Raw genomic sequence first — 15,716 nt, 5'->3', positions numbered from 1 at the left:
GGGTTTGTTACTTATCAAACCCTGCAATAAAAGACTGCTATAACCACACCTTTTTAGTCTGCAGATTATTTTTCCCATATGTAAGTCAAGGATATTAGCATCTATTTAACAGAAGAAAACTTGCAATAAAGACAAAGACACCACGCCTTTTTGGTCTGAATATTATTTGTTCCTTATGTAGTTGAGTATATTAACTTCTTTAACATACAGCTCCAGACCAAAGCCCAGACACTAAGGGAAGGCCAAAGTTTTGTTTTTAAACTGGCTAGACTTATGCAATAAGTATTGCATTGGCTGGACCCCATTTCCTTTGCCCAATATAGTTTCATACAAAAACTTAGACATTTCACTGCAGAGCCAGCTGTGTCATTCCCATGTGGTGCCAGAACAGAAACAGATTCCAAGAAAACGGCCTCTTCAGACTGCACAAATCTGGGTGTTTAAAGCCACATGATAGAAAAGCAACTGCTATGGTACTGTTTTCTCACATTTTTGAGACGGTCACGATCAGAGATCTGATATGTTAACCTTCGCACGAAACTTATGTGGAAAAAGTTACTTCTACGAAAGTTATTAAACTGTAAAAACCGTGAGACCCGATTTAGGCTCTCAAAGAGGTATTGTAAAAGAGAAGCCTGAAAAATGCTAATCAGGAAGGGAAATCTAAATATTTTGTGACTTTTTTTTTTAGAATGACCTAAACAACACCATGAGTATGAATGTTAATCACATTTCAAGGATTCCAATTAAAGCTCCAGAAATGCTTTTTAAGAAAGTACTGTTTTTCAATTTGAATACAATTCTAGTCAACTAGTTTTCTTCTCTCCTACTAAGTGCTTTTGCCTAAACCCAGGATATTTCATTCTTTAGGGATCAGTCTGTTTTTTGTGGCTTATTGCCCACCTGAAGTCATAAAACACCAATAAGGTTTCAGGTAAGGAATGTGCATCAGGACTGTTAAGACAACAAAGATCAAGTGCTTGTTTATCATAAACGAATCCTCCTCAACAAAAAGGAAGAAAGGAAATAGACCATGAGTAACGTTGTTTCCAGTCAGAAGCCACCCAGAGGATGTTTTAACCCAAACTGCATTAGTCTTCTCTTAGAGTTATGCAGAACGTGCACTGGTCCTCCTCTTCATACCCATCCCACTTCTGCAGGCATTAAAAAGACACTTGGCTTAGTTACCCAATTCCTCTGAGGCTCAGGCCAGGTACATTTTACAGACTTTTGGCCAAACAGCTGCACAAACTATGGTATGAAGAGATGCTGTTTGTGACTGGCATACAAGTACTTGGTGGTCAGTGGTCATGGGGAAAAAAAACCCTTGTGTGACACGCTTAATCCATCCAGCACATGAGACATGACACCAAGAAATGTAGAGTTCTTGCTTGCCTACAGGCTGCTGCCAAATACAGCGCTGTGGTCAATGTGTGTCAGCAGAATTACATTGGCAAAGCCTCTAAGCAGAGACCTGGTTCCCAGCCATGCAGTAAGGGTACATCTGCTGGGCAACTAAACTGCACAGCTATGCTTCTTTCTCTCCTCCTTTTTGCTTCTCTTCCAGTGTTGGGTGTATCAGTCCAAGACTAACTTCTAGTCACAGGAAAGCTTGAATCTCCAGAAAAGGGCTGGATTTCACCAGCTTTCACCAGATGCCCACCATCTGTAGCTGCAAACGAAGCTATTTGGGCTTGAAGGGAGAAGCGGAGGTGGACTAGGTTGATGAGGGACATGATGGAGAAATGCAGATAAGCAATTAAGTCCTTCCAAAATCAGTTCTTTCAGTTTTTTTCAGTCTGTCATGACAGACAATATGGTCTGTCTAAGAGCTGAACTGAATAGGCACATAGCCAAATAAAAGCAGATTAAAAAACCACACAAAGAACAGGAATAACTTGAAACTAAATCAAAATATTTTTGTGTTGTTAGAGCACAATATTTTCAAATTTGAAAGAATATAATTTCTAGGGCTTTGTAATATTCAAATGTATATGTTTAATGTAGCTGTAGTCACCAGATGAAAGTTTCTAAAATTGAGCAAAAGAAAAATCTACAAGAGATTATGGTTTTGTTTAATCCATTCCCACACTGGACTGGTGTTCGTGCAGCCTCAAAATTGCACATGGCTGCCCTTCAAGGCACTGCCAATGTGCCTGTCTAAATGGATGCTTTCACAAGAAGCTCCAGCTGATTTTAGATGGGATTTCCCTTATGAAAGGTAGTCCTCTCCTTTTCCCCACCTCCAGACACATTCTCACGCCTTAACTCGTGCCGACACAAGCATTCATACAGCTTGTGCAGTCAGCTGGATCAGCTCATCCAAAACTCTTTGTTTTCTTTTTGGTAAGGCAAGTTTTTCAGCTAGATCAGTTTGCTGGCCGAGGATGGAATCACCACTTCCAGGGGCAGTGGGGAGCAAATCAGCTTAGGTAGCTCATGAAAGCCAGCTTTAAGATGGTACAAGATCTATATACACAACACCAGGCACTATGCACCTACTTCAGCTGATTAATTGCCTGCAATTTGTGTGAAGAGGGACAGACTTCATGAAGCAGCAATTCAGAATAGAAACCCAGTGTAGGTCCTCTCTGGAGAGTGGTTCATCTTTACCAGCTCTAGAGGCTGGATGCGAACCACTGCTCTAGCAAGGGATGTATCTTAAAGGATGGAGAGAACAGAGTACAAGGCTTACAGCAGTAAGGCCATGCATTGCTGGCTTAGTTAGCAGGACTCTTGAAACATATCAGAAAGTAAGTTTATAAAGAAACCGTAGTTTCCAGGATATCCTACCTTCTCTTCACTCCTGTGTGCAAAAAGCACCCTCTAGCTAAAGCTCAGAAGCCTCAGTGGCTCAGAAAGTGTCTAGCCAGGCAGAGGGGAATGTGTTGATTTTCTTTCTCTTCCAGAGGGACCTTCACCTCTTGTATTCCTGCTCTTGTTTGCATGCTTTTGCAATATGCACTCCCCAGCTGTTTTACTCACCAGGGTGAAGTCCCAGTGTGGTCCTGGAGTCAGAAACGTGAAAGAGCTGCCTCGCCTCAGATGGTACCTGTGAGCAGAAAAAAAGAATAAGGTAAATAACTTAGAGGTTACTGTAGCAATTGATAAACTACATCTGTTTTCCACAGCTTTGATTGTATCATACATCTTCAGCTGCTAGCACAAAAGTTGCAAAGACAATGATGTAGCACACTCTTTGGGAAGGAAAGACCAAAAGGATTGCCAGTATTCCCCATCACAATTGCAGGTGTTAGCTTTTAAAACCTGGTTTACTACAATGAATGGCTCTGTACAACACAGGCAGGCAAAACCTCCACTGGGCCCTGCAGGCTGGTCTGAAGGAAAATCTCTTTTTGACCACAAACCTGCCAATCTGACCAAGAGGAAGGATAAAACAATAATAATAATAAAAAATAATAATAATGTGGCCTCATTTTCCAAGGTTAATAAAGCTGAAATGAAAGGAAGCAGCAAACTGCACCTTTGACAATGCAGACTTGCACTTTCCCGTAAAATTACAACCAGAAATTGAGTTGTGGTCTTTCATTAAGTTGTTCTCGATCCAAGAAAGTTAAACCACCAGAAAGCACTACACACAATAGATCGTTTGTATAATCCTTGCTCTTTGAACAATGCTAAACGAATTGCCTTATGCAAGTCATTTATTGTACTAGCACTGAGTTAAGCAAACAAGTTACGTTCCAACTTTCACTGTCTGGTGGACTTAAGGTATGTTTCCAGCAACAATTTTTTAAAGCTTATTCTGGCCGTAATATGGAGAAACATTATTGTCTGTCATTGGGTTTCTGCATGTAGAATTTTAGTTCCACATGGGCCACACACTTTTTTTTCAAAGGCAGCCAGCTGCATCACCTAATGGGGAGATTTCCCCCTTGCTGTCACAAACTCTGACAGAAAAGGCATCTCCTCACCAGCTGCACCTTTCTTCTTCATACTAAGATCCCACAGGATTATCAAAACCCTGGAAATAATATAGGAAAGCCAATCCTTCTGACTTTCAGAGGACTAGCACTCCAGCATTGCTCAGGCATTACTGAAAATTCATCTCACAATATTAGTAGTATTTAACATCAGCAGCTCTCTGTATCGAAGAGAAAAAGCATTTGTCTGTAAAAGGTTTGTGCAGGGTGCGGTGTTCTGGATTGGTATTTGGAAAATATAAATCAACCATCCAGAAATACTTTTGCACTTCTACCAGCCAGGGCACAGCAACGAGATAAATATTTTATGAAGTGTACCTTACTGGAAGCAAGATGTGAAGGAATAACAGGATCCTTTTGGTGATGAAGCAAACATTTTATGCAGCAGATGTAGATTGCTCAGGTGAGCTTATCAGTGCTTTTCCTCCAGAAATACATTTCTATGCTGTCCCTTTGCTTAGCATATGTCTGTTAATACACATGACACTGTATTTTACTTCAAACTCAAATGTAAGAAGAAATCTAAGAACTGCTGAATGCCTGAGCTGGTTCCGTGCTACTCTCTCTAGGAAGGACTTTGTCCAGGCAGTGGATTTTTTTTCTTGGAATGACCCAAGGAGATGACCCAAAACTGTTATGTGGCACCTGGTACCAAAAAGACAAGACCACAATGTGCAAGAAGGGCACATTCTTTTCATTCTGCACTCATGGTGAAGGAATGTGTCTGGTACACATAAAAAGCTGAAGCAGCCTTAGCAGAAAGTTACATACTTTGCTCTGGACAGGGAGTTAGAGCTGTTTGGACACCTCAGTAGGTCGCATGGAATAGGAGCAACCCTTCCCTGCATCTTCTGGGGTTGCTGAAGTCCCCTCAGGACCTGTTTAGTAGCATTTCACCTGCTCTAAGGGTTCAAGAAAGGTAGCTGCTATATAAGCAGTGAAGATAGTAAGCAAGCAGCATGTGCGGTGGAAAAACAGGAAGCATGAACGTTGTCATGGGCTTCAAAGTGGTTGGAATAGTAAATATGTCATTTATGTTATATATATATGTAGACTTAGATATCCGAATATATAGCTATCTAAAAATAAATATTTTATTTTTAAATAATATATATCATAAAATAAAATATTTTATTTTAAATATTAAATATAATAAAATAAATAAAAAATACAAATAAACTTGTTCAAATTACCATATGCATGAATTATAATTTACGTAAAATCAGAGGAAGCTGGTCCTCAGACCACATGACCTTCAGGTACCTTTGGATCAGCCAAAAATTTTAAATACAATCACTATGTCTGTGACACTGCTCCAGAAAGGAAAGTGGCATTTCCAAGAGCTGCATACCAGTACACTGATCACTAGATGGAGAAGAAACTTCTAGAAGGGAACATTCTTTGGGATTTACAAGAGTACACACCGCTTCAGAAGTAAATCTGGGAATAAGCATCAGATTTCTTTGAAATTTAAAATAGAGCCATTTTTTTCACATGAGAAAGAAAAATCCTCACTGTTTAATCCCAACATCTAACCTGCTAGGCTGCTCAGACCAAAATTTATGAGCTTGATTAAATATTCCTTGACTTCAGATAGAAAAGCAAAGAGATAATTAATGGTCTGCAAACTGTGCCATGCACAGCTAGAAAGAGCTACTAGAATGGACTAAGCCTCAGTCTCTAAGGCAGGCATGAGCTTTCATGCTGGGAAGCAGAGGCACAATTTTATCCCAGGAACCTTGATCTTTGACAACAGAGGCAGCCAAATTGTGGCCTGGAAGCCACAGGCTTGCAAACTGTTCAGAGTATCTCCCAGTCATCCCAGTATGGATGTGGGCTGCTTGTAGCTGCTCCAGGTGCATTGTCTGAGGTCCTGGGTGCACCCTGAGTTGTGCCTCACTGCCCACAGGGAGCAATGGGACTGCAGGCACAAAGCTGCCGTTGAGTACAAGCATGAGTTTGTACTAGTGCACTCAGCTTCCAATGAAATGGAGTTTTTACGTGGTATAATGAGAAAGTTTGGCTACAGCAATCTTTCAAAAAGCTCAGATTTAAAGGTATGGTACATCTATCACCATGTCCTCTTACGTTTACAGGTTTCAAGCAACCACTGTAGGTTTCCGTTTATTGCCCAAGTGTTTCATTCCTATTATACAGGCATTATAATAAGGTTTTTATCAAAGGAGTGTTTTATTTTGGCACACATGCTGTAAGGCAATGTGCATTGTGGGATTGCCTATGCAGCATTTCACTTTCCCCTCTGCTGAAGCTGGGGTGGGACTCATATAGCCAAAAGTGTGAGAAGCCTCCCACTGGCCTCCCTGCTGTTCTTGAAAAAGGCTTTTCTTGGTGTCTCCTGGGAACCTACCTGGTGGTATCTTCCAAAACACAACCTATAGAGATGATCACACATGTATTAATCTCTCTACTGCTTCTGTTCAATATCAAGACTACATAGCCACTATTCTTTCATGAAAAGGAGAAATGATCACATATGACAGGCATTAACTTGGAAACCTCCGCATTTTAAAATGATTTGCAGGGGTGGGCAGTACAATAGGATTAAGGTTCAAAATTCTACAGGCACCTTTGTTTCCAGTTGTCCACAAGAGTTGGAGAGACATTTCTCCATCTCAGACTCCATCATCTAAACTTTCTTCCTTTTGTCACGCAGCTGTGGGGAGAAATGCAGCTAATCCCTTCCACAAAAGGTATGCAATATAGAAATATCTGCCCCAGTTAAAAAGTTCCTTTCAGTCTTCCAAACACCCAACACAGATCTTCCACAACAACAGAGCTTGTTATAGACCAGCTGTTGTTTCCTCCTTTTCATTTCTTCCTCTTCAATGGTCTAGTAAGAAGACTCAGTCAAGAGAAGAGGGCAAGGGAGAAATCAGAAACTGCTCTTTCTTCACATGCCCCCAACACAACATCGACAGTGTTTTGGGAGTAGGAATTCTCTTACTTGTTCTAGATCTTGGTATCACAGACATTTCCTGACCATGTTTTCTTAACAGGAATGAGCCTTTTGTGGTGTAAAGAGGTCTTACCGATCCTTCTTCCTTTTCAAGACATTAGCCAAGTATGGGGAGCTGAGATCTGCCAGGAACCATAAAGGAGTGGCAAATGGACAGATATCAAGGGAAGTGGACTCATGCTAAGTGGAAAAAAGACCTTTAGGGAAGTGGCCTCCCTCATCTCAAAGCTTCACCACATGACATCCCCGTGTCTCCTCCTGTCACTGCTTGCTAACTGAGCCTTGATGAGGTACCACTTAAGCAATGATCATGGGAATGATTACCAGCAGAACTGCTTGGGTTTTTTTCCTCTGCTAGAGCCTGCAAAAGCACAAAGCCAAATTTAGTCACCTGCATGACTACTACACATATTACATGCAAATGAATGACTCATGACTGTGGTGCTTGCATGGGTATCCCTTGCAAGGTCTGTCAAGAATCTGAAGACAGCACTGGTGAACTAAAGGTCAGTGATGACCTTAAGAGCAATCCTGGAAGTTTTATGAAATGCATCTCACAACACAACATGAGAAAAAGCAGAGCTGTGTGATGGAGCACTGCACTGTTGGTCATTGCTCAAAACACCGTATGATTAATTGAAACAAGTTCAGAATAGCCTGGATGTAATGCTTTAGTACCTGAAGACAGCAGAATAAAGTATTGTGCTTGTGCCAGTAGTTGGATATAGTTAATTGCTGTGTTTACTGCAAAGCAGTTTCAAGAGCCCAGCCCTGTTGTGGGGACATCCACAGAGATCCCTGCTGTGTCACCCAAACGAAAAGATTAAATTTGTGTTCAGTCACTTCCTTGAAAAAGATTCTTCTTGATAGACTGTCTCCAGCATAATTTCCTTGTTTAAGACAGGATGAGCAGATATAGACCCTTTCCTTATCTTACCAGGCCCAAGACAAGCAGAAAGTGTTAATTATAGCTGGCTGATTCATGTAACTTTGAAACCTATTTCAAAGTGATTAAGAACTTCAGGGTTATGAAGACAATTGCGTGAACACACAAAAATAAGTTTCAAGATGTAAAATGTTGCAGCAACACGCTGGCAAAGCAGATCTTTCTAAACTAAGAGCAGAGGAAGGGCAATCTTCTTGAGATTGTGCAGAAAGAACAAACACTTCTGTTTTGGTACCCTCAGTTTACTTCAAGAAATGAATGTTCCAGGCTGTTCACCAGCAAATGAGGATACTGCCAGGCTTGCCAAGGGTATATCTTTGCAGAGCCTGTTAAAATAGAGATTGCCATACTGATGGTCCATACAGACATTAGCTTTGAAATATTTTTAACCTTAGAAGTGCACATTTAATTTGTAATTTCAAGTTTGTATTGCCCTGCAAATAGGTTTAGAAAAGCAGCTACCAACACTGAGGGAGGCAGGAGAAGTCCTGAACAAAAAACCTGTTCTGCAACATAGCAGGGAAGGAGATGGGGCCCCAATAATCTTAATAGAGGAAGTTTGGGCAATTTAGTAGATAACATATTGATTAAGGCAAGTGGGCAGGCTCAATTGTTTCACATTGAAGTCAGACTAAGGAAACAGTCATTGTTCACCACCTTCCTTAAATAAACATCAGGCTCCACTCACCAGCACAGGCAGCCTGGATGTAGCAATGGCAGTGAGCACCTGGCCAAATTTGTCCTCAGACTTTAAGGATTCCCTTCAGCGCTGGATACATTTTGAATTTCAGAGGGCAAGTGTAAACAGCAGTGAAAAAACACACCTAATCTTAAATCAATTTATCAAAAAGCAAATGTTTCTGTCAAACACTGCGTTGCTGCTTAATTTTTTTTTAATTGTTTGTCTTCACCAGAGACATTTTTTGCATTGACTTTTGCTGGGTTTTTTTGAGGAAGGAGGGGAAAAAGCAAGCCATAAGTAAGATTTTGGGGTCAATAAAAAACCAAAAGACATCCACAAAGGGCGTGCTAGAATACATTCCCATTAGACTAGAGGATAAAGCACAGAAGAGCTTCACTCATCAGGTTAGAGCAAGTTCCCATTAAAGTTATTTGAAACATTTTTCTCCCTTTTTACTGTAAATCCGCACAGCCTAGTCAGCATCATTTGACAGTCTGCACTCTTTTTTTACTTATTTTTGATGACTTATCCAGGAAACTGCAGAAATGCTTTGATCTGGCTGTTCTCTTAACTTTTTAAAGTTCCAAAATACATTCTTCAGACTGGGCAGCAGTTCTGTGTTTCCTTCCCCTCTGACTTCCAACCTCCTTTTTTTGTGTTTTCAGAGTAAGCTGTTCTTAAATATAAACCACTTGCACCAGTTAAGTAACAAGATGGTGAACATTACACCAACATGTACAGACTGAAAGTACATCTTTCCCAAAATGAGCAAGCCACACTGGTGAATCCTGTTTTGAATGACAAGAACAGAAAAGCTCACAAAGAGTCTTTTGAATTCTATTTTAAAGCTTTTCTACAGGGGCAAAACACAGAGCCTCCGGATTTCCAACTTACTATAGTTAATATTTCCATTTCAACAATATCCAGAGGCCTTGGATAAGTATAAGAGGCCTCCCGAGCACTGTGCAAACAAACTCTGACTAAGGGCACTTACAGCAGTCCTTGCACGGTTCCTTATCTTGAAAAGCTGCAGGGTAAAAGCTTTACTTCAAGAAAAATCTATTGACAGACATTTTAAATATCTAAAAGCAAGACAGAAGAACTCAGTACTTCAATGACTGAGAGGAAAATGGTGCCAGTGAACTCCGCATGGAGTTCAAGTTTGCAGACTGCTTCTCTGTCATTAATGCTACCTCATTAATGCTACCACTGCCAGCAGCACACAAAAGGAAGTGGGATACTTACAGCCATAATTATATAGAGAGTAAAAGAATGACTGGTTGCTCTCTGGAAATGTGGTTTAGAAAGCTGCAATAACTTTCTGGCATCATCATCATCACGGTTTGCAACACTGGTGCAATTAGTAATTCTAGCAGTCTCAGCTTTCAAATAGCAAAGCCATGAAAACCCATGGCAGTAGAGTTAAACAGTGATCAAAACACTTCAATCCACCTACCACTTGGAGAGGCCCAAGCAGTGCTACTGCTGAGCTGAGAACTTCTTGTACTTTTCAGACACTCTGGAATAGCCATTATTTTGTTCTATTATGTTGGAACAACCTCTGCTTCTAAAAGGAAGCACTTTCAGACACTCTGGGCAGGTTTAAGTTATACAAAGAACATTAAATTTTTGTTTAAATAGTTTTATGAAGTTCAGCACAGACTGAATGGGAAAAGTAATTTTCCATTTTAGAAGTGTTTACTTCTCACAGGTATTAGTGGAATATTATAGCTATTTGTCTGAAGAAGCAATCAACAGCAGCACTGAACACAAGCAGATAAGCCCCAAGGAGATTAAACATGCACTGATATCCTCAAATAATCACACGCTTGACCTCTCCAGAGCTGCACATTAACAGTCTCTCCACAGCCAACACAGCAACATCTAGTTTCATCTGAGGATTGAAGTGATATCTTTTCACCACAGACTTCCCTTATGACCCAAGCATCTTCCTTCCAGATTGCCTTCACACTTCCCTCCCCAACTGGGTATCTGCTCCAAGTCAAATTCAGTAAACACTAAGCTCCCTAGCACTGTTGCTAAGGCTGGCAGCCAGAGCTTTCTGCAGGAGAAAGAGGAGGTCTTTTCAGTAGCACGTGGTCAAGTCTCCTCTCTTCCCCACCCTAAACCTTTTCCAACTGTTCAAATTACTTCAGTGCTTATGCTTAGCACACATTGGCATTTTTCAAAGGCTTCTGGTTGAATGATGTGCTCCAGCACACCAGCAACTGAGCACTGAAATCAAACAGATAACAACAGCCTTTTGTGAAGATTATTTTTAAGAATACCATTTCAGTGATTTAGTTTACAACATGACTGTGTAAACATTTATGCTGGCCAAACTGAGATGTAGCAAACATAAGCCTGGATAGGAAAACCTGAGGTCCACTTTGGTCACAAGCTAGCCTGCTGAGACAACTCTGCAGCTGCACAGACCATCTTCAACTGCCAACCTGATGGGAACACCGTAAACATCTCAGAGAACCTATACTGACGAGGAAACAAAGAAAACCTGGATGCCTGAAAGGGTCCATGAGTCCAGGCCATGCCCAAGCTGAAAGGACAGAAGCATCACCAGGCACGAGTGGAAACTGTGGTGCTCCGGAAGTATGATCCCTCTTTACAAGGCACAGGAGGGAGCTGCTGTCCCCATGGACTTAGCAGTTATGTCTTCCTGTCAGTGATGCCCCAGAGCATCACCCAGCTGTTCCCTCACCCAGGCATTTGCCCTTGCTGCCACCCATGCTTTGCTTTGGAAGATAGCAAGAGCTGACTCTCCTCCACTCAGCCTTATGGCACACAGGGGCACAGCTGAACAAAGACAGCTCCAGTTCTGCAAGCAGGTACTCTTGACTGCAAGCATGTAAGAGAGGATTATGGCAATAATCCATCACTGGGAAGAGAAAAACTTTATTCTGCTTTATTAAGAGAAAAATGAAAGCTGCTGACAGAACATCTTCTGGTACATGATTAAGCACATGCTGCGTGTAGTAATTCTGCCCACTTCACAGAGCTATTTGTACTCTCATTTACAGAGATATGATGTAAATGCTGAAGTGGAGAGGGGAGGAGGGCTGTAGGGAGAAGCAGTGCAGCTGCTGACAAAATATTTCGCTTGTCAGCAGCCATGCAAGCGCTCTCACTGCTGCAGGATCATCTCTAGCAGCAAAGCACAGCTCCCTGCGGCAGAGCTAATGCACCCCCAGCTCTTGAGCCACTGAGCTTCGTGCATCAGGCCCTTGTCAATCAGGTCTGTCGGCAGTGCACGACTTCTCACATGAATGATGAGCTAGAAGATAATCCTAACAATTAAAAACCAGGAACAGAAATAAAACCACACCAATACCACATGCCGAACCTTGTCTCCCCACTTCCTGCTGAATGTGTAGCCAGGCCATGGCTCATCTCATCTGTCAGCCCCCCGGATGGGAGGCAGTTGTCCAGGCTCCCCTGTCACTCCTGGAGAGAGGCTGACACCTCCAGCCAGGCATTTTAAGCTGGCTTGGTTACGCCCTTGAGGCGCCTCTCTTTCTGTATCAGCTATAAAGAAACCTTGTCTGCAGCTCAGATTTAAGCAATCAGCTTTTAGGTGACCTAAGTTAGGTGAAATTAATCTTCCATGCAATGCTTTGGAGATACCAGCTAAATTTCTAGTTAGAGCTCAGATGCAAGATTCATAAATACATTTTTGACTCACTTCATCATGTCATCCTAGCTGTACAGTTGATAGCAAGTACCTTTAAAGGCTTAGAGAAATCTTTAGTCAGGCTTTATTCTAAACAGTTCACATCCTCTTCCACAATTTTGGTCCCAAGGCCAGAAACTACCACTGTTAAAACAAACAGAAGCAGACTTTTTAATGCAGAGATGTTAGCTTAACGCGACCAGGTGATAACGCACAAGCACAAAAATCGCCACGAATAAACGTTTAGGTATCTGGACTGCAGTTCAAGGAAGAAAGAGAAAGGAAGAATACGTTGTAAACAATAGCCATGCTTACAGGAAAGCACTGTCTCATAGAGACCAGACTTGAAGATAAGGCTGTCTTCACAAGGCTGCTGTCTTTGGGTGCTTTAATGAACCACTGACCCTTCTGGATTAACTTTACGTGACTTTTTAATTCCCACAAAACCACGCTCTTGAAGGCTCCAAGTGAATAAACTTTTCGAACATTTCCAGGCAGGGAGCAAAAGGCTCCAAGTTCAGCTGAAACTAGCTGTATTTGAACATTACTGTTTCCACTTAGCATCACCCTCATCAGCCCCTTCCCGTGCGATACCTATTTTGAACGCTCTCAGGGGAGAACAGTCTGGACAGAGGAATTCCAAGTGCCCAGAAGCCATGGGAGCGAGCTCTGCTGCCCAGCAGTCATGCCAGCTGTGGAAGACTGTGTCAGTTCAAATCCAAACAACTATTCTAGGTTCTTGTGGGAACCAAGCTTGATCCAATAAATATTAGAAGTTATCACAAGAGAACATTCAGGAAAACATACATTTCAGTGCTGACAAGCACAAACTTTTCTCCTTTTTAACTCTACACAGCTATGGAAACAGTCACTTCAACTGTATGTTTTTCTTCTTCTGTGCAAACCGTTGCTGCAGCCCCTGTTATGAATGCAGTTAATGCTAGTTGTAGGGCTCAAGGGCTGGAACAGCAACTTAACATGGTGTAACAAATTACCACTGATCAGCTGAAGCACTGTAAGAGTCCACAGGCATTCCTGCAACCAGCAGCAAATGCGAGGTAGTAAGAGCAAGAGTTCAGTTAGGCTTGTGCTCATTGAAAGACAATCATCTTCTGCTGAGGCTGAACACATGCACGTAAAAGGTTATTGAAGACCAGCTGAAATGTGGTTGGTTGCTTGCTTGTACTAGCATAGCTTTTTTCTATTATACAGGGCTATACTGCAGCTCAAGGCTCTCCTACAACTGGAGGAGGTGGGGGAATTTGTAACAGCAGTGTTACTGCCACATGCGTATTTAAAGGAAGCCATCTTGCCCTTTGCTATAGCACCAGCACAGGGACTTATCACTAGAATAACATGCTTGTCATTATTTATGATTATGTTATGATTATTCATAACAAAAACAAACTCAGCCACAGGATGGCTTCAGCTTGAAATAATCTACACCAGCATTTTTCTTACTGCTCAAGGCAGTCCCTTAGAAGCCATAAAATACGGTGTGACTGGGGTCAGGGCAGGTTACATCCCTTTTCCTGCCCACTTTGGTGGAGGAGAGGCTTTCCTGGCTATGGCCTCACCATGAACACCCTGGGTAAACAACTGATCTGCAGGACTCCTTGCCAAAAGCTGCCCTGGATGCAAAGTCTGCATGGAATCAAGACAAGGCTAGATAAAGCCTTGGAAGAAATTTACTGGGGGCTACTAAGCAGACAACTTGAAAACTGGTGGAGACTGACACTGTACAGAAGAAAGGAGCATCATAATTGTCAGTCTTGTTCTTTCTTAGCCCTCAAATCATTGTTGGAAACAGCTCATTGGGTCAGAGAGATCCTTGTTCTGAACTAGCTCTTATGTTCTTAGGAAAGTTCACCTCCTTATCTTTGGCAGGGCTATAAAAAGATGCCCTGCATTGCTCTGCAGGTTGAAGGAGATTAACACTTAGCCCATGCAGGAAAAAAGTAGTAGGGGCAGGGTTAGATTTGGGCAGAGTAAGCCAGCAGAAGCAGTCTAGGAACCATGGATAAAAAAACCTATGGAGTTACAGGAAAAACAGAAAAGGAGACAAGAGGAAAAAAAACCAACACCCAAGAAAATACCAAGGACTAAGGAGCTGGGCAGGAAATGGCTGCAGGGTGGAGCTGTATAATGTAATGTCTATACAATTTAAGGGTAAGATCGGAAGAGAAACAGGCCCTAGTAGGTGGGTGGTAAGGCAGCACTGAGTGACTTCATATTTTAAATATTTAAACAGTACAAGGACTTGAAGGTGTACTTTGCTCTTACAAAAGAGATTGTTTAACGCTTTTACTTTCTGAAGGCACAGTCCCTTTCATTCTTTTCTTACTAAATGTAAAAATAAGCAAACACATTTAATGCTGATATCTCAGGCAAGTCTGCAAGCCAGTAACAGATCGACCTGTGCTAAGCTGACATTGGCCAGTAACCACCCCAGAAGAACTCATTTTCTCAAACAGGGTTTGCACTGTTCTATTAAATTCATTTAAGGCACTTAAACTAGTGCACCTTCTGTGCTTAGGCAAGATAACGGTTTCCTTTCACTGTGACTACCTTTCTTCATGTGATTTTAACTTTGAACTGCCTTCTTTCCCCTGTGACTTTGGGGGCTTCAGATTCCTCAATGGGTTCCCTTTTCATTTCAGTCTTTCCCATTTCAGCCTTGCCCTTTCTGTGAAAGCTTCAGTAGTGGGTCTCAACTGAAGTTGTTCCAAATGGTAGGTATCTGTGCCTGAGTTAAGGTTGCACTCACAGAACCCCAACATAAAACCACATCAGTGTTTCTTGGTCCTCCATGCCCATCTGTATGTGTTCACGACAATCTCATGAAGCTTCCTGCTGAAGCCCTACGCTCTCTCCTGCTAGTGGGAAAGCAGCAGCAGAGTATTAGCCCTCAAATTATTTGGTTCAGGTCCTAGATGTCCATTTCCAGTTTGAGATACCTTCCATTCTCCTAATCTGGCCAATTTAGCTCGGTTTGCACATGGATGGCGGTAGAGATCAAGGTAAACCTCAGGCTAGAAGCCAAATTCTCCTTGTGTGGATGACAGTCTTGGATGTTATTTGGCTATCTGACCATAGAGGTTTTAGAAGCAGTAGCAGATAAGGAACAGAGCAAAGAAAGGCCTGCAAGGAAACGAAAGAGAGCTTGAAACTCAGACAAAACAATACAGATGAAGGATTAAGAAATCAGAGAAAATGTAGTTACTGCAGTAGACAAGGAACTGCTGCCTCCAGGGATAATTTTACGGAGGTTGGCAGGGAAAGGCAGCTGCTCAGGGGCCAAGGAAGACATATGAGCTAGCACTATGAGAAAGGGAGGAGAGTTCAGACACGAGTCTCTAATCTCTTTCCATGGGAGAAATATAAATACACCTGAAGTCTGTTTTCAAGTTTTAAACAAAGTAATAATGAAGTTTTATTAAAAGCATTATAACAATTTCCAGTTATTACAACAAACCACCCAC

The 15,716-nt window shown here is 41.8% G+C and overlaps 1 protein-coding gene across 1 annotated transcript in view; it reads right to left on the bottom strand.

Annotated features, from left to right (window-relative positions):
• The window catches only part of NET1 (neuroepithelial cell transforming 1), a 54,050-nt gene that overhangs the window by 22,209 nt on the left and 16,125 nt on the right, over positions 1–15,716 (bottom strand). Inside the window, exon 2 of the mRNA XM_055712062.1 lies at positions 2,986–3,052. Coding sequence (XP_055568037.1) covers positions 2,986–3,052 — 67 coding nt within the window. The remainder of the gene's footprint in view (positions 1–2,985; positions 3,053–15,716) is intronic.

This window comes from Falco cherrug, chromosome 5 (genome assembly GCF_023634085.1).
Source record: "Falco cherrug isolate bFalChe1 chromosome 5, bFalChe1.pri, whole genome shotgun sequence".
NCBI classification, from domain to species: domain Eukaryota; kingdom Metazoa; phylum Chordata; class Aves; order Falconiformes; family Falconidae; genus Falco; species Falco cherrug.
This window is presented reverse-complemented; position numbering and strand designations above follow the sequence as displayed.